Genomic DNA, 27699 nt, shown 5'->3' with positions numbered 1-27699 from the left:
ACACACCAAAATACCAAGACTGCTTCATCTCCTCCTCCATCCCCTCCTCTAGTAGAGGTGTTTTATTTTTTTTTTCCACTTTAACTCTGCCCATGAATTGGCAGAGGAAAGTCACAATTTTAAATGTAATATTCCACTTATTACCAGAAAAAGTGGAAAGTCATATTTGCTGTAGTCTGATCATCCTTTTCTAAGTACTGGTCATTGTCTGCTGCCAGAGAAAAGACATTGATCTAGAAGGACCTTTGATCTAGTATGTCATAGTTGCTCTTAATGCTCAGGCTTATATCCCTGACTTTTAAAATGTAATCTGCTTTGCCTCTGTTGGTAACAAATGGCTTTGGAGGTGATCACACACAACAGACCAAAGAAGGGTACCTCCAGGAAGGATGGTGTGTAACTTGACCATTTTTACACCGCAGCTCAATAGCCGGAAATGATCCTTTTCTTCATAATACAGTATTTTCAGTGCTCCTTTAAAACTGCTAGCAATAAATATAGTTTGGTGAAGTTAATGAGTGCTAAATTACATAAATATTCTTTCATTATCTAGCCTATTAAAGATTTTTTTTTAATGTATTTATTTATTTATTTTATTTACCAGTGAAGGAATGGGTACAGCATAGACCTGACATCTATAGAGTTTGATTCAAGGGATTCCTCGTGTTGCATGTAATTGTGATTTTCTGGGCTTTTTTGTTGTTTGTTTGGCAATATTTGTTAGAAGTGCTCATGATGCCACTTCTGAAAAAAACAAAACAACAACAAAAAAAAACCTGGTACAAATGTTTCAAAAGAATTAGCTATGATTAATCTGATTTTTAATAGGAATCTGAACACCACACATTTTTAGCAAAGAGGATTGCTAAGACTGCCAAACTCCACCAGGCAACAGAGAAAGTGGCCAGCAGATCAAGAAGAGTGATTTTCTGCTCTGTTCAGATCTTGCAAGAGCATGTCTGAAAAAAAGCCTTGTTCTGGGTCTCCAGGTACCAGAGACAGATTAACAAGATGGAGTTAGTCCAAGTGAGAGCAACCACGACAGTTAAAGGGCTGGAGCACATAGGAGGAAAGGCTGAGGGATGGAGCTGTAGAGAGAAATGATAAGAAACAAAAGATAGAAATCACAGCAGAGGATATTCCTGTTGGTTAGAACAAGAAAAAGGTGAGAGTGGTCAGGCCCTGGGACAGATGCCTAGAGAGTCTATGAATTCTCCGTCTTTGCAGATACTTGAAAATCGACTGGAGAGAACCCTGAGCAATATGACATAAATCGGCTCATCCATGAGCAGTTTGGACCAAAAGACCAGTAGAAGTCCCTTCCAACTTGTATGATTGAAAGTTTCTACAGTCTTCCCTGAGTCATTCACCTCTTTCTTTCCACAACAAAGAAAACAATTCTAGTCTAGTAAGAAAAAATAGAACACAATTTTGAGAGTCTGAGCGTAACGTAACACCACAGTTAAATTCTTCATCTCTTCTATCATTTATTTATACCTTACAGTGAACCACATACGAAATATTATTAAAATAAATACACTTGGAATATATATTTATATCTTGTATGGAAAAAAAATACTGTTGCATTTCTTGGAAGAATACAATTTAAGCCCATAATGTTGCATTCCTGAATGGGAGCTCTAGACATTACGGGGAAAGAATTCAAGATTTAAGGACAGGGCAGTACATGAAGAAAGTTAGATCCTGAGCATATTGGTTAGAATATTTACCTGGAAGAAGGACATATCTAGGTTCTGTTGACATCTCTGAGGCACATTTGTTTATTTGACTGAATGACTGATATATATATATGTATACATATATAAGTATAAATACAGATATGCTTTCATGACTCAGAATCCATATACCTGCACATCCAAGTGGAAGATGATAAATTCTCCATGAAACAGGAGGAAATCAAATCTGTCTCTCTCACTTCGTGACAAAGTACTCTAATTATTCTACTGTCACCTGGAAGAGGATACTACTATTTTCTTTTCAAACTAGATGATGACTAGTTCAATGTTGCAAAACCAATGTGTGTCTCTGACTGTGCAGAATACAGCCAAACTTTCAGGCAGCTGCTAAGAAGAGATATTTAGAACTGTAATTTGAGAATTTATTCCAGGTGCTATTTTTGATAGGTCTGTCCTGATCTTATATATTCTGTAGTATTTTCTCTTCTCTTTCAGCTGAAAATCCTATCAGAAAAGAAATGATGGGGAAATTAGGCAGCAATAATAATATGTAATGAATAATGTTCCCATGGTGTTTTTACTTTGTCCCTACACAATGGGGAGAGAGCTCTTATTGACAAATTACTTCTATTTCCAGAATGGTGTTGTCAATAAGGACACTGCAGGTCGTGGAGCAATCGATAAGGTTACATTATCTTAGTTCTTTCTCCGCAAGTAGAACAGCAAAATATACTTTTCTAAATGTAAGAATGTACTAAAAGATGTTTCAGAATCACATTCCTTGCACAGCAAAAACTGATACTGACTTCAAAAGAAGTTTTAAGTATGTACAAAACTATAATTTCCCAGCTACTCTGACAGAATGGAAAAAGAATCCAAAAATAAAACCCAGCAACAGAATCAAAAACTAAATAACTGAATATGAATGTTTACATCCTTATCACAAAAAAAAAAAAAAAAAATCATATTTATAACATGCCAACATTTTACAAAAGGATCAAGGCTCATTTCTACAGTAATCTATAGTAATATATTAAAACATCTGTTTTCAATGAGCATGCTTACTCCAATCTACCAAAAATAAAATATTTATAAAAAAACAACACCCTATTTTCTAAATCTTCTCTGAATGTATCTAACAACTGAAGTAAGTAACTTCAAGTTTCATTTAGCATTAGCCATTACCAGTTGCCCCGGGCCTCTGCTTGGGCCAACACTGTATGAGATTGCATAATTATCCATTAATCAGTACTGTAACTAATCACTGTACGTTGTAAGTCCTATATATTTAGAGCCAACTTTATTTCATTACACTAATCTCTAAATCAGAATGAGCAGCTGTCTCTTACTTGAATGCAAGGTATGCATCTATTTTAGAACTGCATAAGTCTGTAGTGATTTTTTTTTTTTTAACAACTGTAGGCTTAATTGTTTGATTTGCTTTTTACCAACAGCAGGCTAAATAAGCAACTGCATTTTCTTATCTTTAATTTGTTTTAGAAATGAGGTCAATACTGATAAAAGGAAAACTTATTAAAAATTCAGCTCAGTAAAATAATCTGAGAAATTCTAGTACCAAAGAGTACTGAAAACCTTACCCTCATAAAGATTTCCTACTGCAGCTCACATTAGACAGAAATTTTTATTTTTTATAATTTTTAATATTTGAAATTTTTTAGTTTTTCCAATATTTATAACATGCCTAATAAATACATATCATAGCCTTCTGTCACTGGAACTATGAGCAGCATCAAAACTCCAATAAAACAAGAGGAACATGTTAAAACTGGAACACAGAATGACCAGTTCATCACAGATATTTGTGCACATATTCATACACAGGTTCATGTCCAGCATGAAGCCTTCCATGCCACAGAGACCTTGCAGTAGCTCCAACCAGAGGTGAGGGAGTTACACCAAAACTGGTAAAAACAGAGGTAGTTCATATTCAGAACATTTTTTTTTTTTTCCAAAAATGTTCTGTAGTTAGTGTGTGTAGTCTGATGCAAGCATCCTCTCCTCCCTGTTAAAACATAGTTGTGCCATTTAAGTTGGAGAAAATTATGGGCACGGGCCAGAACAAATGCTCAGTGAGACAACTTCTGATGTGTGTAATGGTGGAAAGCTACCACTGACTGTCTTGTGTGTGTTTGTATCCTGTTCCAGATGAGCATGTCGCAGCCTCTCACCAAATACTGTCAGGAGCAGGGGGCACTGAATCTTCTCCATGTCTGCCAGTGAGACTTCTGTGCAAGTGGCTGTCTCTGGACCCCAGCAGTCTATTGACAGTCCACAAGCTCCTCAAAAACACAGGGCTTTTGACAAGAATCCCTTTCTTTACTAGAAGCAAAGACCAGACCCATAATGTGTTATTAGTTGTTATGAGTAGTAGAGAGAGCAATGCCTATTTCAATTTGCATCTCATTTTCTTTACTTGGTCAACAAATAAAATTGTAACAGATATTTAAATCTTGATCTGTTGGGGCTTTTTATCACAAGAAGTTCTGTGTCTATGGAGAGTACTAGAGACTAATCTGAATTAGCAGCTAGCAGAGATGGCAGAAGAATGAAGTGCCTTACTGTGTTTAATCTTATGTTTTAATTGGAGTAACTTTTAGGACCAAGCAATGAAGGTCTGGTCTGTTAGACAGCAAGCAAACATGTTGAGTACTGAACCTCGGCAGTATGATCTATCTGAAGTGATTTCTATATCCAACAAACTGAATTTCACACATACAAATTTATTTTTACAGTGACACACAAGGGCACAGGCATGTCATGTATTCTCAAAGTGGGTGTTGCACTCTCAATAGAGGGTCTCATGACCAGTGCAGCACTTCACAGAAATAAGGAGTGAGTGGGCAGATTTGTAAGTTCAGATACACAAACTACTTAAAAGGAAAACAAGTTTATATGCTTAAACAACCCACAAATAAGAAAAGTCTTTATTATTTCATAGATGTGCAGCCTTCAATATTTTTTTTCTATCTGTTTAAGCAGATAGAAAATAGATCTGTTTAATGTAAAATTATTTTCTTTTGTCAATTCCTATTTTGTCAATCTTGTTATTCAATACTAAGGTAATTTTAAGACATATCTACACAGCATTTTGAGGAAACAGATATGCAAGGTAGAGACAAAGGTAAAATGCTGTCTGATTTTCTCAAATAAAAACATAGAATAAAAAAGGAGCAAGAAAATGTGCACCAGACATGCACAATTATCAAAAAATCAATTGTGAATACTCTTTCCACTCTTTTGAAAATACATTACATATGATCTTTTGCTATCATGAATGTTCTCCAACTGTTGGAATTTCAATTGATTTTAAGTTGCATCTTTACTTTTCTTCCTAAAATTGCTCTTTGAGGCATTTTATGTTTTCATCAAAAACCAAGAGAATGTGCATTGCCCAGACAAGTTGCAGATGCTCCATCCCTGGAAGTGTTTAAAACCAAGTTGGATGGGACTTTGGGCAACCTGATCTCGTGTCCCTGCCCATGGCAGGGGGGTTGGAACTAGGTGGTCTTTAAGGCCCTTTCCAACTCAAACCATTCTGTGATTCTATGATCTCCCCATACCATGCCATACCACAAATATGCACATGCATGCACATATATACACAATTTAAAGATCAGTATGTGGAAAACAGCTAGTAGGAAAAAAAAATCAACTCATGCAATTAAACATTCCAAAGTTTTCAGTAAATTTAAGCAGCTTATATGAAGTATGAGGCCTTGCCTATACTCTTCTACACAGTATTACCCTTCCTTTCTACACACTATTATAACACAGCAGTTTTACCATGATGTTTATCAGTGTTCAGTTGTTAGGATGAGAATTAGGAAGACTCACAGAATGAGTTGATTTTGTGAGAAAAGCACATTTTCCCTTTTCAGACCCTAATCCAAAACCCAGTTTGTTAGTGTATTCATAAATGGTCACAGCCTGTGGGCAAGGCAGACTTTAACCATGCTATATATGTGAAGCCAGTGTCTCTACAACATTGCTCTAACTGCACAGGGCCAGGCAGCTGGCAATTATCTCCTTCCTAACAGATGCTACATGCAGCTCTAAGTAGGCTGTTTAGGATATAAATATGAAATAAAACTGAAATAGAATTTTAAGGAATTCCTGAAATAATAGAAACAATATAGGAAAGTAAGGATGAAAAAACAGGCTTTATTCACCCAAAAACAGGCTTTATTCACTGTGGCTGCAAGTTCCTAAGACAGCCCACAGAGAAGTTTGAGACTCTGAACTGTACTATGCATCATTTCAAAGGCATAATTTTATCTTGATGTACCTTAGTCCCATATAGGTTAAATGTGGGAAAATATATTGGTGAGATGTTCAGGAACTCTAATGTAGAAAAAAAAATCCTTGGTTAACATCTGCATTTTCATGACATGTAGAACAGAGAAAATAAGTGACTGTGAACTGGGTTATAATGGTAATGAGAAAAAATGAGGAGCTGTCATTATCCAACGGTGATGCCCTAAGAACAGACGTTTAACTAAATACTGTGTAGTAATTCATATGCACAAGGGGGCAGAGTTGGGCAGGCAAATTTAGTCTCCTGATTTCTCTTTGGAGCTATCTTTTTCAGAGTTTCAATTACTTCAATTTTTTGTCCATTCATTTGTTTTAAAGAATTCTGTTAATAACTGATTGCTCTATTCTTAGTCACCTAAATTTGTGAATTAGCAAGTCTGGCTTGTATATATTTTGAATAAAATACATGTACACTTGCTGGTATGATTGGGGCACAATTAAATGAAGAAAAACATTGCGTTTTAAATCATTTACAGTAACCCTTCAGAATATGTAGGTAGATACCAGAATGTTACACCGCCAGAATGTTACACTACATTGGGGACCTGACTGAATTTTTATTTCAGAATTTACTTAAGGTTTGTTACTGTACATTTGTTTTTGGTACTAACAGACTAACAGATCCCTAACAGACCATTGCAACAATTTCAGTCTACAGTCTACTCCTTCCACAGATAACAATCTCAAGTTGCAAAGGTTTTTTTTTTTTTTTAACTTACAAACAAGTTGCACAGATTTCTTAAAAAAAAAAAAAAAAAAAAAAAAAAAAAAAAAAAAAAGCTTATTTTGGTTGGTTTGCATGATAACATGATAAATAAAGTTTCCTGAAAGGCATGACCTTAAAATGTCAAACAGTAAAAAATCACCAGGGTAGACATGGAAATCTTGGCCTTATACAAATACAGGATAAGATTAAAATTTTGTTTTCACCTGAATGTAGATCTGTACCTGGTTGACTAGTCAGGCCAGGGAGAGATTCTTGTAACTGGTAGGTTGATGATGATGAAGAAGTGACATCAGCTGTGTTGTTTGAGGTCATATATGCACCATATGTTGATGCTGAGTAATACTGTGCATACTGGTTTTGGCCAAAAGCTGTGTATGATGGATAATCCTAAAACAGCAAATGCAGTTAACTGAGTAGAGTAACAAGCAATTTTTCCATAAAGTATTTCTGTATGCAATCAAATGACTTATGCAAGAAGTTGCTGGATTCTATTTTACATTTTCTAGTTTAAGAATATTTATTAGAAGACTATGGGAAGATTGATGAAGTATTTAGGTGCCAAAAGATGAAACTAGGCATCCACTGGGACTTTCATTGTTTTCCACAGAAAATAGCACTGAACCACAGTAAGTCTCATTGAGCATAAAAAATATAAACTTAAATAACACGCCATCATTAGAGTTACAGAAATACTTTTATAATGCACAAAGAAAAATGTTGATATTCATACCTGTTGTGAACTACTGAAGTTTGTAGAATTTGAAACAGAATTGTTTGCATAAATAGTGGATGATGGTGTAAAACTAGAACCTAAAATTAAAACTATGATTAGTTGCAATAACTTGTTTTTGAATCAAAATACAATTCTAAATACAGACTTTCATGTTAAGACATAGACAGACCACAGGAGCAAACAATTTTTATTTTCCATTTAAATAATAAAACATTATAATGAGACTTTAAAATAAATGCGATGCTACTTCCACGCATACAGGCATACAGTCTTTTTCTCACAACTGAAGAACAGTATTGACAATAAGTCACTACAGTAATCTCAAAAGTATTTTTCAGTATTTTACAGTGTCTCACCTCTGTTCAGATATTGTTATTCCCTTTTTCCTTTATTTCCTTATAAGTTGCAATGCTTATGTGTATGTTCACTTATGAAACAATTTTATTTTTTTTTTTAAGAATATTTTTATGATCTGGTTGTTTTTAACTGACCTGTAATGAGGCATTTCCGTTTTCAAGATAATTCAGGTGATTAATATTGTACATGCAATATTTAAAAAAATTGCCATTGTATTAGAAACTACAACTGTATTCAGATAAAAGAATATATCAATGATCTAAGGGCAATAAATGAATTATAAATTAAATAATAAATGAAAGAATAGATATGAATTAAGGAGAAATTCTAAAACAAGCATCTAATGATGTAATACTCAAAAACATGGAGAAAAAGGAAAGTGACTTGTGTTCTCCAATAAATACAACTAGTGCTTCCAGTCCTGCCATGTGATTTTACCCCCCAAAAATCTTAAGTTACAAATGAGGACTGCATTGCATGTCATGATTTAGATTAGAAAATGACCAAAATTAATATATATGCATGTTAATACTGGAAAAAAAAATCTGGCTTTATATTTTAGTGGTAAAAATTGCTGCCAATGACACACATATACATAGAGTTCACAAAAATGAATTGAAAATATAAAAATGAGGGAATAGCGGGCCATCGACAGCAGCAGGGCAGGATGATGCATGACAGCAAGGGCTACTTACCTGGCATCTGATATGAATACGGTGTTTGGCCTGGCTGTGGGGTGGAAAAACCTGGACTGTAACTGAGGCACCCACTCTGCAGTGGTGACTGCGTCTGCGAGAGCCCACTTTCTGTCTTGATGCCTGGCAACATTACACCCAAATCTGTATAAGAAATTAATTTTCAACTGATTCTTTAAAATATTTTCTTACAGCGGGGAAAAATAATAATAATAATAATAAATAGGCAAAAATGTTTACTCTTTGCTCTTACTTCTATGTAAAGAGAAGTAATAAGAGGTCAAATACCGTAAGTAGGTAGGCTGTATGGCTGTCCTGTCTGTGAGTAGGCTGTATAGACCGCTGGTTGCTGCATTCCTGAATACTGGGTTTGTCCGGCATAGGCAGACATTGTTTGAGCTGCTGGTGTAGAAAGAATGTGTGGATAGGGCCTAAATATCAGGAAAAATAGCATTACTGTGGCAACAAATACTTTGTATATTTATTCAAGCAATAAAGTAAAGAAAAAGGTTTAAAGATGTCCAAAGGCAGTTCATTATTCTGCCAACTCTTCCTCTTATGGGAGTTATTCCATCCCCCACTGAAATAAACTGAAAAACATTCTGGCTCACATTCTCCAGGGCACTATGAGTATTTTGTGCTGTCCCATCACTACAATTTAATTCTTAAGCTCTTGTGTTCAGCTCTAGGTGCACTGTATCACTGCTGTAACAGTTTTGTATGGATTTGACATTTTTGAGGCAAGATCAGCATGCTCATATGAGAAAGGCCCTCATTTCTTTAATTCAGTGGAGGGACAGTGGGACTGGAAGAATAAAGGAAATACAGAGGAGTACATTAAAGCTACTACATTGTGTTTTCTATGTATGGCTCTGCTTCAGCAGACACCTAGCAGACATCTCTGGCTTCAATGGGAGGTGGATCATGCCCATTTAGAGAAGCATGAAAACTATTGTCAGCAATGCTTTGGTAACCAGATGGGCTTTAAACAGTTGGAAAATATGGGCTAGGGAAGTAGAATGAAAATAAAAATGGCTTTAAGTTATAAATACTGGGACTTTATTGAGAGATTGAACAAAATCAAGTTTAAAATTTTTGCCCTCCAGAGTTGCAAAAGCATACAGAGAAACATTTGTCTTGGATTGTTTTGTAAGTCAAATAAGATTTTATGGACCAAGAGTTGAATAAACATACTCTGCAGAATTAAGCTAACTGAAACCTGGCCATTAAAGCCGTGACTAAATTTCAGATTCTAATTTATTTTTCTTTATTCTTTTTTTTTTCTTTCTAATTATTTTAGTACAGTTGGCAGCCATTGCTATCAGAAAAGGATTACGCATTAATTTAGATGCCAGTAAATTATTACAGTAGATTAAAAAATCTATTAAATCGTGCAATGTATTTGGGCAAAGGTATCTGATATAGTCTGCCAAAACTTTTACGTGGAATAAGGAGGAATGTTTTTAGTTTAGGCATCTACTTTCTCTATCAGTAAATACTGATTAACATGAAATGAATGGAAATTTGTTAAAGAAATTTGAAAAAGTGTCATCAGCTATAGTTTCAATGTTTTCTCTGTATCAAATAACAAAGTTGCATAGTTGCAAAGTTGCAAAGTTGCATTGAATACACTGAAAAAAATGTATGGCATACTGAAATCCAGCACCCTTTTGCAAAGCACTCATGCAATTTTATAGGTTGTCAATTTCATCAATTTCATAAAACATCCTCAGTGCTTTCCATAATGTTCTCACTCCTCAATTTATATGATTGACAGAGTTTCCCCAATAAATAAATAAATAATAAAAATAATAACTAAAAATAAATTGGAAGAAAGGTTCTAGTTTTAATATCCTCCACTGGCTTCAAAATAATTTTAAAAAGAGAGAGATTAAAGTTAATCTGATATAATTTATTTGATTTTTAGATCTTACAATCTTGGGGAAAGTAGGAAAGGGTGGTTCATAACTCTGGAATGTTTGGAGCAATTTGGCAGTACTGGAAGGGTTACCCTTAAGTACGCATCTTGCACATGCAATTGTAATTTCTAAATATAAAATGTCTTCAAAATATGTCTGTATTTAATGCCAGCAATATTAAGATGTCGATGTGTAGGAAACTGACACTCCATTTTTTTCGTTCTGTTTTGTGCAGAAATTCAAGGATATTTCTTGTGTGGCAGTACAGTACTGCACAGAGTAAGATCTTACTCTGCAGCCCAGCCATGTGAGAAAAAAAAAAAAAAATTGGACATAGAACTGTAATAGAATCTGTACTGAAGCTTAAGTATTTTACTTTCTCTCTCTTTCTTCTGGTGATGAATATTTGTTTGCAGCAAACCACAGACCTGCCTACAACCAAAGTCAATTTCATATACAAGACTAGAAGAGGTACAGACACTAACTTGGAGGGATATATCTGTGGTGAGTATTGATGCGCCGATCTTGGGCTGTAACCACTACTTGTTATTACTGCAAAACAGAAAACAAAGAGTTTGACAGTTAAAAACATCATGAGACCATTAAGCCAAACAGTCTAAATACGAATACAGCCACATTAGCAGAAAATTTCATTGAAACAGCTTTTCAACAAAGATGTCACTTGAACTATAACATCTTAATACACAAACTGAAACATTTGACAAACACAACAAACATTCATTGTTCTACAGTCTACATTAACAAGTTTAATTTTGATATTGTATAGTAAAAATATGTTTTATACGAGTATGATCAATTTTAGCTTGCTTAGGTGATGGGAGATGCCTAACTGACTACTAGAAACCAAATAAACATCATTATCAACAGGCTGATTAGAACGCAGGCACTAACAACATTTGTATTTCAAAAACAGCCCTGTACAGTAGCCATTAGAATTATGTATGTCTATACTATTAACAGCTGCATTCTTCCAAGAAAGCTAACAGAACAATAGTCATATCCCATTAAAATTTCATTCAAAAGCGGTGTTCACATTGGATTAATTCCAAGTGTTTCGAAGTTTCTCTTTCCTTTAGCCATCTGTCTTGACTAAGACAGATGTATTCCAAATATATGTACTCTAAAGTGTTGAACCAATCCCTTCAGACCAAATCCATACTGGGCAAACATACAGAGTGTCTTTATTAGGCCATCTGCTGCTCATTCACTTTTCAAAAGATTAAAGTAGTACACAACGAAGCACTGGAATTTCTTTAGTCTAATCAATCATAGTTGTACTTCAAAGTGTACCCTCTTCCTGAGTTGTTCATAATGGTAGTAGAAATGAACTTTCAGAATTATATAAGTGACAAATAGGTTTAGGTTCCTAACTATTTTATGAAACATGATATATTTCTACATCCAGGTCTAATTAATGTCTTTGAGATCTATTGCTTTGAACATATGCAGAACTTCATATTTTTAAAGCTAGTTTAAACACATTTAGAATGTGTAGGACTTAAAAGGAAATACAGTAGAAGAAAAACCATTAGCTTCTTTTTTTTTTTTTTTAACAAAAAACGCGCAGTTGAGAATGACTTGAAAATAAAAAAATGAATATTATTTTTGAACTTGTGCTACCAGATTTCATAAAAGAGTTGCTGACTGAGAAGATATTAAGTATTTGCCTGTGATGGAAATCTGCTGAATTTAATTTTGTTGGTTATTCTTTTCTGAGAATGTTTAAGCTTAATCGGTAGAGTGATCTACTTGGTGTGCAGAAAGCTTTTCCCAGATTTAGATGAACCTTTAGCTGTATATATCAACATAAACTGACCATAAAACCCTAAAGGATGCTGGTATTTATTTAACCCTTGAGGAGTAATTAGTCTTGCCTGTTGTATCACTGTGACTTTTCTGAAGACAAGCAATAGCTAACACAGTGACCTTGGTGATTCTCAGGGCAAGGAAGTTTCATGATCCATTACCGGCTTATCAGATCTTTTTTAACTGTACTGCTCCGCTTTTTGTCTATTGTTTGCTGAATGACACATCACTCAATTAATCATCTCGGTTAAAGCACATTTACCATTCCACTAAAGCTGGTATAAACTACAAAAAATGAATGACTGTTCATTTATCCCACTTCAGTTATGAAAAACTAATGTTTTTCAGCAAAAAACTTGTCCTGCCTACTTTTTTTATTCTTTCTGCATATACCTTATTTCATAAATTCAGACAAGCAAAGAATTTAGGATTTTATTTTTTTGCAGTTTACCTAATGTCACTAATGACTGTAGAAAGGAGACAGAATGGGGCACGTGCCCCAGAAACAAATTGTGCAGCATTCAACTTAAAGTCTTTTCCTTTCACTCTTTCTCTTCTTTTCACATCTATTTTTGAACATTTTAGAATATGAGACAACACGGGGTACAAGACCCACAATAAGAGAACACTGTGACTGAGTAGGGCCTGTGGACTAATGCTGTATCTCACAGCTCAGATTGGTAATTTTGTCAGTTACCAGATTTAAACAACTTTTACTGCTGTCACCCTAGTTTTCTTCTGGTAGAGAGGACTGGTAATGGAGGAGATGGTGGAGGTAGGTTGCTATGCTTTTTATAGCCATGTCATTTTCTATAGCCATTTATAGGAATGGGGGTAGACAACATTATATTATTTTTTATATTAAAAACAAATCTGTCTATTCTCTGAAAAACTCAAATATTTTTAAAACTTCATTACTTGACTTTAATAAAGGAATGGTTTTCTGGGCAGGTATAAGACCCTTTATTTCTCAAGTGAAAATCCATCAACCTGCATACTTCTGAAAAGAAAAAAAGTCCCATTTTGCACATGCTCTGTAAAAGCAGCATGCAGATGTTGGCAGGTAAACTCTATTCACTGGGCCCACTTTCTCTACAGGTGGCAGTTCTGGCTGATCTGTGCCACATAGGGTTCCAGCATCTCCACCCTCTATCCATGGGGAGAAGTGACCTCTGGAAGGAAACGTGGAAGGTGGAGATTCAGAAATGGCAGTGAGGCTTGAGGACAGATGTGTAAGAGAAGAGCTCCTTGGGCTGGATGTCTGAGGATGGGATGAGGAATGAATGTACCAGATGCCAAAAGATGTTGCTGACCAGGGTTGGCTGAGATGAAGACAAAGGTTTTCAGGAGATAGGAATGTAACAGAACAAAATACAAAGAGGGAACAACATAGCTATGGAGAAAAAGGAGATGTATGTGGGCCCACTGAGGTGCGCTCCAAGCCTGAGAGAGCCGAGGCTCAATACAATGCTGAGGACATGTCCCTATCCCAACTAATGTTGATTCACAGGGTGGCAAAAAACTGACAGCTCTCTCTTACTATTTACCCTGTTAGCTCAACTGTCCAAGGTGGATGTGGAGAACTGAAATAACCATAAACGATGTTGATAGCATGTGTTGGGTTCAGTAAATTAACACAGGCTAGAATTTTGTATTTTCCATTAAGCATCTGGAAAATTCTGTGTGAAGAGGAATTAAAAGGTTAAAAGGACCTCATTTAAATAGTGAATAACAATTTCTACACAAAAGGGAACCAAATGAAGGTTATGCAGTGGCGACATTTCCTAACCTTGCCTTTAGAGCCTTCAGATTTTTTTTAAATATCTTTTTGTGTGTGTGTGTGTGTCATAAATAGTAAATAGAAAAGCTGACAAGAACTTCTAATGTTTCTGTCAGCTCCATTAAAATGATGAACAGTTCCCAAATTAATCTAGTATTCTAAGCAATTGAAATACAAAAAGAAATTCACTCAGAATATAGCAGCTGCAGCAAATTTTCAGAGTATGAAAATGCTCAGCTTAAGATTGTTCTGCAGCTCTCCACACCAAAAAGAGTCTGCTACAGGATCACAAAGATTCAAATTGTATACGGATATTAATTACCAACTGCCATTCTGAAGAAAAAGGAAGAGGAAGAGGGGTCCACAGTGTGACTCCCTACCTTCCTACCCTATGCTGAGGCATGTTTTTTGTTTTTTTCTCAGGGGGTAACTCTGCAGAAGGGGGAGACCAGAGCTCTGAGCATGAGCTGAAACACCACAGCCAGGACAGAGCCATCATGCCAACTCTCATTCTAAATTCATTAGATCTACATGGTTTATTTTTCAGCTTAACTCTTGAGATGTGAGGTTTCTTATTTAGTATATTCAGTTTATGCTATTTAAGTGAGATTCAAAGCTTGCACATTCAGTATCAACTTGCAGGTTTATTTTCATAGTCTCATAGAATCATTTGGGTTGGAAAAGACCTCTAAGATCATCTGGTCCAACCATTAACCTAGCACTGGACATAGTCATAAGACCATGAAGATTATCTTAGAGGCACCTCTGACTGCAGAATGTCACCGAAGGAACAAGCCTAAGACAGCAGTTTAAAAAGCTGCAGTGTTTATCCATCAAAAATCAGGGTTCATCAGTAACCTGGGAAGCCTCTTCTGTCTCTCCTGCCATATACCTTGCACGGTACATCTGATCATCACTTTCTGTGTTAAAGATGGTCATTAGGAACAATGCTGGCTACTTTATACCCTACAGAGCTTGTTCAGCCTTCTGCTCAGCCCCAGGACATGTCATGGGTTTTTATTGCCCTTGGACCATGGAAATCAATTTTAATGGGTAGAATATTTGAAGGAGAAGAATTCTACATGGCAGACTCTCAAGTGAGCCTTTCCACTATGCAATTTTATTTCATAAAATGTTTAATAACATACCTAAATCTTTCCCTTCTCAACAATGGTTGCTTGAATTCTTCTGACCTATATTTGTTTAAAACAGAAAGTGATATCCCTGCTAGTGGCTAGTGGTTTATGTCCAGGCATCCTCATGAAATGAGCTCACAGGTGCTTTGAAAACTGCAGAAAAGTACTAGCATTATCACTTTGTCATGGTTGGGAATAACATATATGTGTTACTGATTTTTAGGAAAAAGCAAACAATGTTAAGTGCTGGGCATTGTTATGCATTGTTTTCAATTGCAGCTGGTTCATCTCAAATGACATCTTTGTACTAGTTAATTAATATTTATTGTCTTTAGAAACACGTCAAACTTCCCAAATCACCAATTAGGTTAAAAAGTCAGAGAAATGCTTTTTCTGTGAGTTTTTTTTTTTTTTTTTTTTTTTTAAGACATCTGCCACAAAACTGATAGAATCATATTGCCCAGTTTACAAGTACCAGTAAAAGGCAAGTAATGGATTTACTCCTTATGAAAGACTCAGTACATTGTGAAGGCAGCTCTGCCTCTCATTCTTATGATGAAGACTGCACATCACTTTGACAGGCAGACTACTAATTTCTCACTTTGAATGACCATACTCATTTAATACTGGAGTTTGTGGCTTAAACAGAGAATCAGGCTCATTTTTCATTTGAATATGCAGGTGGCTAACGGACAAAAAAGATTGTGTAAAGCCCAAGTTACTTCTTTTTTTGGCAGCACCAACTGTTTTCAAATCTCCAAAGATCTCAATGCTTCTTTTCCTGTCAGTGGAAGCTAAGGGGTGAGCGGCATCCTGAAAAATCAAGCTGTTATTTAGGTACCTAAGCATGAACTTGAACTCCAATTTTTGGCACTTCCTTCCTGCAAATGCTGCCTTAGACATGCTTTACATGTGAGATAAAACTCAGATGTCTTAAATACATGGAACAGGCTGATAAAAATCTCATCAACAATGCCAAAATCATATATAGTCAGACATTTTATAACCTGTAATCATTACTAATAAAATCTTAGGACAGAGTAACAATAATCAGAGTGAAGAAAAAAAAAAAAAAGCCAACTTTTTTTAGCTAAGACTATTTTTTTTAATGCAACTTATTAGATTTTAAGTTGACTGTATCTTTCATAATGAGAACTTTTTTTTTTTCATTTTTAATAATCAGAAAAAGTATATGCTACTTTACATCTCACAAAGATCTTTATTTCAGGCACAAAATTTGTTTTCAATTCTTTTCTGACTAACAAACTTCAGAGTATATCTGCATTTACTGATGCCTAAAAACAATTCCAGAAACATATGCTCAGTTTTTAAAACAATTTTATTATACAGAAGCATCATGATTTCCAGAATATTTGAAGTAGGCTGTGACTACCTATGTCTACCAAAACCAGTTTCATGGCAATTCTTAGTTTCAGTGAAATTTCAGTCAGGCCATCACTGAATTGGTATTTTCAGACATGAAATCAATTCTCCCCTCTCTCCCTTCTAATGTTACTTTTAATATTATTTTTTGTTAATAATTAGAAGGCAGGGTTGTTTTTTTTTAATTTTTATTTTTTCACAGTCCATCACCTTTTAGTAATTTATAGGAAACTACTTAGAAGTTGCTGCTGGCTTAATTTTTTAAGAAGTAACTGAAGTTTACAATTAATATCAAAATATTTAAAATACTTAAACTGAAATATTTACATGGAGAAAAAGAAAAATAGGGAAATCTGGTCAGTGTTTAAAATAACACATTATTCATACATATAGAAAGGTTAGCACTGAAATATAACCTTTAAGATTTAAAATTTTACAAATTAGAACAGCCTTTCCAAATGCAATCTATATTTTTTTCTTCCTAAAATCATACAAGACTAGCACTGAAAAAAAGCTACAGCTTAAAAAGCTATTATAATATTAAAAAGCTATTATAATATTACTGTAAGATTTTTACATACAGGAATGGTCTAAGTCATTATTAAAGCTGCTTTTTACAATCATAGCTCATGAAAAATGCATATTTTTTTAAAATATATCTACAGAAACAAACAAAAAAATAGAATTGTTATTTGGTATTAAAATGTTACTTTTTGTGTCTTCTGAAAAGATCACTTCCATGCAGTGCATTGCTCATTAGTGAAGGTTATTAAATGCTACATTAATGTGCATATAGCGATACGTGATCTTATTATGGCTTTACCTGACCCAGTAAAAGTGTCAAGCGATCCATCTCCAGTTGTGGTTGTTGTTTCGTTGCTGTTCATGGGCTCTGTTTTGACTGCAAGAAGAGACACTACATAGAAGAATAAGTAGACATTTTACTTCTAAATTTATACTGGAGTCCTCATGCCTGTCTCACTAGTGGTAGTCCAGATATAATAAGTATGCGATGCAACAGCTTCAACCTTTGCTTTACCACAGCACTGAGACACTCTACTATTGCTACCATTTTGAATGACCATGCATACATAGCTTTTTATCTGTGCATTCGGCTATCTATTGGCTTTAGCAACTGAAATATCTTCTGCGGTGATTTCAACCTAAATCTAATTGATTCCAACAATTCCTTAAGAGTAGCAGAGAGGAAGGAAACATTAGCTGTCAAGGGATATAGCACATCACAAAAATAGTTTTGCCTGACGAGTGAAACAATAATAATATGGTTTCATGCTCATATAGAAGCAAATTACTTTCACAGTGTCAGCATTTTGCCTTCTCCTTCACCTTTTTCAGTATCTGTGGGATTTTATTTATTTCTTTATTTCGAGCTAGGTCACCAGCAAGAAATTTTCCATTAAAGAAGAGTGAAGTTTAATAGAAAAGAAGCAAAAGAACTACAGTGGGATACAAGTGACAGCTGTAACAAGTCAGCTTCTAATTCAGAGGTTACCAAACATTTGGATCCACTATGAACTCAAAATATTTCTTACAGACAATCATGCAGTCTTACCATCCTACCATCCTACTATCCAAACCATAACTGAAGGCACCACAGCAGCAATCCAGATTTTATAGTTTAATATGTTACCTACACAGACCATTTAGCATGGACTTTTGTGACAGAGTTTGGGAACCACTGACTGATGTGGTAAGAAACAGCAGTGCAGAATATGCTGCTACTTTTAATAGATATTTGACTGGCAAATATCAAAAACACTAACATTGGAAAACCCCAACATGTTACCACAGTCGTCTTGTGACGATCAGTTAGGCATGTGTGCACATTTATCAGATATATCAGGGGCCTGCTTATGGATCACAGAACTGATCACAACCCAGGCATGCAGAGTGCAGTGGCGATGAGTGTACATGCCACTGCCACAGTCATATGCCAGGCACTGGAACTGGAAAGACACAGCCTGGGGTTTGTGGAGAAGCCTGGCCTCAACCAGGCTGGCTGAGCCCCTCAGCAGATGTAACATATCCTGAGCAAAAGCATTTTCTGCCAACTAGCTACCTGACCCCTCTGAGGGACGTCAGCTAAGCCATCAACATCACTGCACCCACATTTGACTTCATGGGCAAGAATGAGGATGGGGGAGTTTAAATAACAAACAAACAGCAAAGCAAAACAAAAACTGGCAAAGTTTACATAAAATAAACAAAGTCGTTTGTAACTGTTCCCATTTCTCTATTTAAGTGAGAAAGGTCTTTATTGTCATCAATAAAATCAATAAAATATATAGCAGGAAAAAGCTTAGGAGTCATTTTCTACAAAATAACAATCACTCCACTGAATCTCAGGCCTTTCTGATTACCAAATACAGATGTCTGCCTATATCTCAAAGGAAAAGTTTTTTATTTTCTCCTCTGAAGATCTTTGGTCACATGTTACTTTATAAGCTGCATGTCTCTTTTCTCTTCAGAGTGCAGACATTTACTTACATGAAAAAAAAACTACTTTTCAGCACCTTTAACTCTTTCTATTCAAGCAGGTATTGCAATATTGCCCATACTGAGCTACAAACCTATGTTTAGTATTGCATCCAGAAGAAAACTTCAGTTTGCACCTAATCATTTTCTTTAGCCAAAGCTTCAGTTGAACACTTCAATCGAAGTGTTTACTGCAGTTTTGTCTATTTCTGGTTAATGCCAGTTGCAGTGGACTTCCATCAGCACAAACATTCACCAACTTTTTCTCTCCCTGTCCAGCAGAAAATGATCTAAAACAAAAGAAACCCTCTCATGTACATAACTTGAGGGGGAAAAAAAAAGAAAAAAGAAAAAAAAAAAGCATATTGGCACTGTGTTTTGTTGAAAAATACTTGTAGCAATTTTTTGTGCACTTGATTTTAAACAGTTCTACTTAGTTACATTCAGATTTTATCACAGTAAGGAATTCATCAAGGTCTTTCCTCAGTGTAGCTAGACATTTGGACTAATTTTTTTTTCTTAAAGTTGAATGTCATTAAAACAAGAGGGTGAAAAAGCACTGTGCTAACTAAAAACAAAACAAACAAACAAACAAAAAAACAAATACAAAACAAACAAACAAAAACTTTACAGCTGAAATCAAAACATAAGCCAACACCAAATCAAAACACAAAATCATCCTTAGGTTTCCTGACATGTGAGGTACAATGTGGTTGTAATACTACTGAGTTAACTGCTCTATACACAGTGCAAAGATCAACAGTTTGAGCCATCATTGTGAATGAATACTTTAAAGAGTATAAATTTAATATTCTGTTGTGTTCATTTTCATTTATTTATTTTTTTGAGTGTGGATTAAGTCTATTGTTTTAAGTACTGAAAGAGTAAAAATAAAGTGAAAAGTGTTCTCAAGCATTGAGTGTTGCTAACAGTGAAGACTGCAGATGCTAACAGAGTAGAGCTACCATGATGGTCAGGGCTGAGGAACATGTACAAAGACTGACAGAAGAAGCTGTGGTTGTTCAGTCCTAAGTAGAGAAGGCTGAAGGGAAAACTAATTGCTAGACTTCAGCTACCTAATGGGAAAGTGCAATGAAGATGAAGAACATCTGTGAATGTGCCCTGTGAATGCAGTGGAGGCGACAGACACAAGGGAACAATACAATTCGTTGTAAGACATTCTTCTCCATGAGAGTAGTCAGGCCCTGGGACAGTGCCCAGAGTGTCTGTGGCACCTCCACCCTCAGAGATACTCAGTACTGGACTGAACGCTGCCATGAGTAACAGGCCCTACTCAGAGCAGGACTTAGCCCTGCAGGGATTTCTCCCAAACTTAATTACTTCTGAAGTAACTCTGACTACTACTCCAAACAGTCAGTAATTTCTACAATATAAGTTCTTTATTTGATGAAAAAACTTAAGAGGTCAACATGACTTTTACTCTGACTTTTCCAACCTCTTTTTTTTTTTTTTTTTCTTTTTTTTTTTTTCATAAAGAACCTCTCTGTGTTAAAGACTGAGAACATACACAGAGTTTTAGGGGCAGGTGATGCTACTACTATGTGTAAAGATGGACAAGCACATGCAATAGATAGAAGGTAATATTAGAACAAACAAGTGTGACTAAAGGCTCATTTTCTTCCTTTTTTTTTTTTTTTTTTTTTTTTTTCCTGTTTTTTAGCGAATGAGCTATGAAGGTTGTACAGAGGACAGTAGCCAAATGCAGCACTTCTCTTGTGGTGGCTGGCAGCTGCCTGGCAAGCTGAGGCTCAGCTTAGAGCTGTGCCAGGTCTGGAGGGCAGGAGATAGGGCACAGTTTGGGCAGAACATCTGCGATCAAGGATGGAGATGGCAGCACATGGAAGCAGCTGAATAAAGGCAGCCAGGGAAAACCTGTAGCATACACATCTCATGAAGGGACAGGTTATGGCACATGCAAAATTCCACACAGTTTAAATACATAGTATCCCATAATGACAGATATATTAAAAAGTACAGGTACAGAACAAATTGGGCTCACCAGGACATATTCAAGAACAGATCTAAACATGTTACTGCCTTTGGAAAATTTAATTTCAGTTTATATCAAAGCTGAAGTGCCCTCCATAATGCAAGTAGTTTCATACTACATTTCCCCACTGTTATTAATTACTATTTAAATTATTACCTTCTATATTTATCTCAACATGCTGAATAGTTAACTGAGGTGACAGACTAAATTAGCCTTAAACTTAAATTCCTTAAACCTAAATTCAGCAGGAACATTCACACGGAACCATTTATTCTAACGTAAAATATTATTTTGTGCTTGTCTGATTTATCTATTTATTTATCTATCTTTTATTTATTGTTAACTCTGACTTGCAAATGGCAATCTATTCATATGTTTTTTTCAAAAGGAAATTTTTTAAGATCTTACTAAATTTAGTCCAAACCCTCACAGCTTAAGCACCTGTGTAATGGCTTGCAGAGAGTCACAGTGATGAACATTTACACCTGTGATTAATCCCATATGTACTGTGACAATGATACATATATAATTATTATTAATCCTTGTATCTCAAAACAATTAATAACACATGGGAGAGGAAACTCCTAAATGAAAACAACATCTTGGAAATTTTGGTCAAATGTTTATGAGTTACACGTGGCAAGTTACATGTAGTAGCACAATCAGTGCTACATTCCACATTCAGTGGAAAATCTGTTGGTCTGACTTACAGAAATGCTGAGAATTAGCCCCTCCCAGCATGTTCACCCCACGAGGCTCTCCCAGGCTCTTGGTGCATCTATGCAGTTAAGCTAATTTTAAACTTACTAAAATTCTCCTTGCTCTTTGAATGTCTTTCAAAGTATGGTAAGATAACTATATATTGCAACTTCCCTCCAGTTTTCTGGCTGTGGGAATAGCCTCTTGGGAAAGGGTGGAAAAAACAACAACATGGAAATGTTCAAACCACAGAACAAAAGAACAGAGCAAACCAAGAGAAGTTACACAGCAGTCACAGAGACACACCACCACACACATGCACTGTACCAGGATCTCTCATACTTGTTGCAGAGGAGGGAGTACTGCAACTCAGCAACCAGTCTGCAGTATTTAAAACTGTCATGTTGTCTCCTGAGGACAGGAATGGCATAATGGTTCATTGTCCGAATGTCTGTTCAGTGTACATAAATATTCTTCAATGCAAGTAAGTGTTTTTACTCTTTGAGCCAATTCTTTTAACTGCATTGTATTGTTTTTATGAGCATTATTTTAAACAGTCTATTTATGAAAGTATAATATAGGGGCATATATTTATTACTGTTCTTTAATGGTATGCTTGAAGTTTTCCCTTCTATTTAAGCTGGAATATGGATTCTATTAAAAATAGTAAATAGGTTGAACCTTAATGGTTCAGCACCTTTTTTTTTTTTTTTTTTTTTTTTTAGGGCTCTATTCCCTTCATATGCATATTCACTTTTTACTGAGATTTAAATATATATATAAATATATATTTAAAATAGGGAGAAGTAAATAAAATATTTTACATTGTAGCCAGAAAGAACAAACTACAAAGGTCTTTTTGGTGCCAGCTGTTAAAACTACAGCCATGTATTAGCTCCAAAAAAGAGGACTGAAACTCCAGCTGGACTTGTATCCATGGTGTCACTCTCGTGAATGGTAATGTGGCTGGAACTCCAACTCAGAATGTGGTACCCTTCCTCCTACTCCTCCATCTCAGATATGGAAGAATGTATTATCTGAAAATATTGGAACATCAGTATTGTATCTTCACGGCAGTGCTGTGTCTACAGTAATAGATACAGCAATAATAAACAGTAAGATTTGAGGTAAATGTAAAAATCTCTTTATGACAAACATTCATTCCATGAAATGGAATTAGCATGTTCATCATAAAAGAAAATTACCTAAGTAGTGTCAATTTTGATGCACTTCTTTGAAGAGAGTTTTCAAATAAATCTACATGGGTGTAGTTTGGGCATAACAGTAAATTATGGTTTAACAATGAAGTATGAAGCAGAAAATGCAATATATTTCAAGTTACCAGCAGGTATAACCAAGCCTTTAAGATCTGGTACAACTGTACAACAATTTTCTTAATTTCACCTTTGCATAGTTATGCCTCTTATTTCAATTGGTGGAAATTGGAGAAATAGGGATTAGTAGATTTACACTGGTATGACTGGAATATTTAAATATTTCTTTCTGGGATTATAAATGGGTTTACGCTCATCATTGAAATAACATTAAAAATGTATATGAAAAAAAGCTAGCCCAAACTTTCTATGCACCAGAAATGTTTTACACTTACCTCCTGTTCCATTTGTTGTAACGGATGTACTACTGAGATTAGGTTTATCCAGTTTGGAGCTACCTGATGCATCGCTGCTCCCAACAAGATTATGAGGACTTGCTAGATCTTGCATTTCCATAGACCTGTTAAATAAGGTGATGGTATTTATATATATTGTGGTACTTCCTATATACTTCCTATAATAATTTACTTTTTTGTAAAAAATAATTTTTACATGGAAAATTTGGAATGTAGCTAGATTAACAAATCCATTCCTGTTCCTGTGAGTTTTGTTGTTTTTTTTTTTTTTTTTTTTTTTTTTACTAAATCTAAGAAAGTAGATAAGTAGATAACAGTTTGTTGTGAACAGCAGCATCAGTATTACCCACTTTTCCTCCAAGTATTATGAAGTAAAAGACACAGGCTTACAAAACTGCTCAAAGAGCTTGTATAAGATGCACATGAGGCAGTGCATATATATATATATATATAATATATATATAAAATATACATATATGTATGCTTCCATATATGCAAGGATGAATGGATAGATGGATGGATAACTGGATAAATGTATGTACATATGTATTTCTTAGAAGAAAACAGAGAAATTAAGTAAAAAGTCAGTCATTGCAGAGCAAATCAGAATAAGAACTTCTGCCTCCCGTTATCTGTATTCCAACCAGCAGTAGTCACTGAATTCATACTAAATCATAGTAACAGAACACACGGATAAATGAACAGGCCTTTTCCATACATCTGAAAGTTTCTTCATGCTTAAAAATGCATATATTCTTACTAGGTTACTCGATATTTTTTCTTCTGAGTCATTTCTAGGAGACTCAAAAACTTTCAATAAAAACAATGATGTAGATATAGACCACAATGGATTCCAGTGTCAGAGTTGTACTGTGGGCCTGTGGATGGCTTTCATTCAGTGACAACAGATCTGCCTTTCTCAGACAAAGCAGACAAGGAGTGTTTCTTGTTAGACTGGTAATAGCAATATAATTTGCAGTGTGTGCTTGCCTTTTCCTTGCTTCAATTCTAAATTAATTACTCAGATTTTTTCCCCAAAGAAGCCTTTTTTCTATGTATAAGCAAAGTTGCCAGCCCATCTGCAATAGGAGAACCATTTACCATATGTATACTACAAAGGCCAACAGAAAGATTGTCTTACACAGCTGTAAAGACCAAATGAATTGTAGAAGACTGAAAGGACTAAAAAGAGAACAGTTGGGATAGTTTTATAAGCACAACTGCTCCTGTATCTTTATATTATGGCCAGGAAGAGCAGTGGCCAATTGCATATGCAACACCTAGCATCCTAATTATTTATTGACAAAGAGTCCCTCCCTGACAAAGAGTCCCCCCCCCCCAGCTTTCCTGTAGGCCCCCTTCAGGTACTGGATGGCTGCAATGAGGTCTCCCTGGAGCCTTCTCTTCTTCTCCAGTCTGAACAACCCAACTCCCTCAGCCTGTCTTCACCGGAGAGGTGTTCCAGACTTTGGATCAACCCAGAGCTGAATACAGTACTCCAAGATGGGTCTCGCAAGAGCAGAACAGAGGGGGAGAATCACCTCCCTCACCTTGCTGACCACGTTGCTTTTGATGCAGCCCAGGATACAGTTGGCTTTCTGGGCTGCAAGTGCACATTGCTGGCTCATGTTGAGCTTTTCATCTGCCAGTACCCTCAGGGCTACTCTCAATCCATTCTCTGCCCAGGCTGTATTTGTGCTTGGGATTGTTCCAGTCCAGGTACAGGACCTTGCACTTGGCCTTGTTGAACTTCATGAGGTTTGTACAGGCCCACCTCTCTAGCCTGCTCAGGGCCCAGGTTTAGAGCTTTCGTGTCTTGAGTATCTTCTAGTTTAGGAAATACTACATCTCAGCTGGGAAAATGCACCAAGGTCTTGTCCAAAACCAGGCAAAAAGATCTCATTTACGCCAATAAATGCTCGAATCCTGCCTGAGATGCACTGCTATGCCATTGGTAGGGCAGTCTTCCCAACAGCAGCCTGGATGAGCCAGGGTAAGCTGATATTGCAGGAGGTCATGCATCAGCAGGTAGGAATTTTATTGCAATACTCACGGAAATGCAAAGGCATAAACTGAGATTTGAACTGCCTTGACCCAAATTTCATCATCTAATTGTATATACATTTCCACACATCTGTCAGCAATGCATTATATTTATTGTCTACTGGAAATGTGATCAGTGTTAGATGAAATAAAATGAACTCAAGTGGTTTACTATTCCGTCAGTTTTTGTTTAGTAGTTTCTGTACAAGGATAGCAGCTAAAGGTTAAAAAAAGTATGTGAGTTTCCATCTTGTATGTATTTAAGGGAGCAGGAGAATGCTACACAAAATAAACAATGTGTTTCATTGCATATACAGTTTAATACTCCCCACGTGCTCACTTAGCAGTTAAAGTGTCATGATTTCCTGTTCAAGTACAATCAGCCCAGAGATACCTAATGGGTAGTTCTAACTTGAAAAGTTCACATGTATTTTTTTCTTGTTTAGCATGAAAACTACAATAATTTATTTCCACGTGGGTATTTATCATAGCCACAAATTTAAATGTTTCAGCTACATTTCATAACCAAAATAATTGATTTACCCAGATACTGTACGTAAGAACTATCCATCATAAGCACACTTCACACTCAAATCAATCAGATTTTATTAATCAGAAAACAAAGTCCACCAATTTTCATTTGCTTATCAAAGAACATACACCAATTTTATAAAAGGAATAGTTTTTGTCCCACACCAGTATGAAACCTTTTATGCAGAAAAGTATACTGTCTTATAGTTGTTTTCTACAATCAGCATCTAGCAAAAGGCAGATAGAAGTCTACACAGGGCAAGTTCATTAATTAACACTATTTTAAAAATAACACATTTTAATATATTTTTAAACTAGTATTAAAATAATATTTTTAAAATAGTATATTTACAAATACACTTTTTATTTAGATGAGTAAAATAAATCTTGCACTTGCAGTCTATTAAGGAAAAAGAAAAAAATAAATAAAAAAAAAGCATATCCAAAATGATAAAAAGCTTCACAAAACCACTTCTATACATTTATGCTTATCCTGGGTGCTCTACCCTGTGTGAACAAGTAAGGGGATTATTTTAATATATCTCTATGTGATATATTTATATCAAGTGCACATTGCCTTCTGTGTAACAGATGTCATTCAATTCACCTTTCTGGATGCATTTAGTTTACCTTTAGCCTAAAAAGTTCTCGGGAAGATGTAATAGACCTACTCAAATCTTACATTTTCACTGAATGAAGGATTCAGGAAAAATGTTTAATAAAATGGATGAAATAATTCCAACATCTTGAATTCATTTTGTCAAACTAAATGTTTATCAGAGTCCTGCTTTCACTAACTTAATCAGAAGCAGGTTTGTGTGCAGTATGTGTTTTCCTGCACTAAAAAAGAGAAAAGAAAAAAAAAAGTAAAAAGAGTGATCTCTGAAGGACCAGTTAATACTTGTAAGTTTATGCAGTTATTTATTAAAGATTTATTTTTTTAGAAGAGGCAGTGTGTTTCAATTAAAAAAAAAAAAAAAAAAAAAAGCCATTGTTAGAGCTGCTTTAAAAAACATACTGTATATATATATATATATTTTTTTTTCTCTGCCAGGAATTTAACTGCTTGAGCTTTAGCTTTTCCACTCTTTAATTGTCTCAAACTACTTTTCAGAGTAATTAAGTAAAACATTAAATTGTATAAAAAGATATATTTTGGAAGGAAGTGTTTTTGCAAGATGTTTTAAATTCTTCATCTGTTTGTTTGAAGACTGCTAACATGACTCCAAGCTTCTGAGCAAAAACCTGAAATCTGGCAAGATGGATTTGTCTTTTATTCTGCTTTGGCTACGCTTTAAGTCTTTGAAAATTGGTATTTTCACATGCTTAGCGGATCGTTTCAGAGGCTTACTGGAAAAGTCTCTAAACCATCCCATTTGCACAGAACAGCCTCCCAGACAGACCCCTGTGGGCTTCAACTCCAACCTGAACACAGACAACCGCAACAAATGAAAGTTGTTTGCATCTGTGTATGAATACTGGCTTGCCATGTTAGAGCACATTTTGTTCCTTGGCATCAAGTGACATCTTTTCAATGGTTAACCTGTGTTCAGTAGGGGGTTAGGGAACAGCATCCAAGGAAATAAATTTTCCCACCTGTCTTTGCAATGGCTGCTAAACAGAACCTGTGATGCATCCTGCTACGCTGAAGAGAACAGCTGACCATCATAACCTAAACTAACATAGGAAGCTTTCAGCAT

The 27699-nt window shown here is 35.4% G+C and overlaps 1 protein-coding gene across 15 annotated transcripts in view; it reads right to left on the bottom strand.

Moving 5' to 3' along the window:
* EYA4 (EYA transcriptional coactivator and phosphatase 4) overlaps positions 1-27699 on the bottom strand; it is a 157141-nt gene that overhangs the window by 29761 nt on the left and 99681 nt on the right. For 5 of the 15 annotated variants that reach the window (XM_084513340.1, XM_084513332.1, XM_084513339.1 and 2 more), the window contains 8 exons: positions 23405-23529; positions 22138-22206; positions 17413-17505; positions 10949-11015; positions 8833-8975; positions 8545-8688; positions 7490-7569; positions 6963-7146 (listed from right to left, as the gene is read on the bottom strand). In XM_084513340.1, coding sequence (XP_084369466.1) covers positions 6963-7146; positions 7490-7569; positions 8545-8688; positions 8833-8975; positions 10949-11015; positions 17413-17505; positions 22138-22206; positions 23405-23529 — 905 coding nt within the window. Of the gene's footprint in view, positions 1-6962; positions 7147-7489; positions 7570-8544; positions 8689-8832; positions 8976-10948; positions 11016-17412; positions 17506-22137; positions 22207-23404; positions 23530-27699 lie in introns of those variants that run through there. The other 10 variants (XM_084513343.1, XM_084513342.1, XM_084513335.1 and 7 more) reach the window with 8 other exon arrangements.

This window comes from Aythya ferina (genome assembly GCF_964211825.1).
Source record: "Aythya ferina genome assembly, chromosome: 3".
Taxonomy (NCBI): Eukaryota; Metazoa; Chordata; class Aves; order Anseriformes; family Anatidae; genus Aythya; species Aythya ferina.
This window is presented reverse-complemented; position numbering and strand designations above follow the sequence as displayed.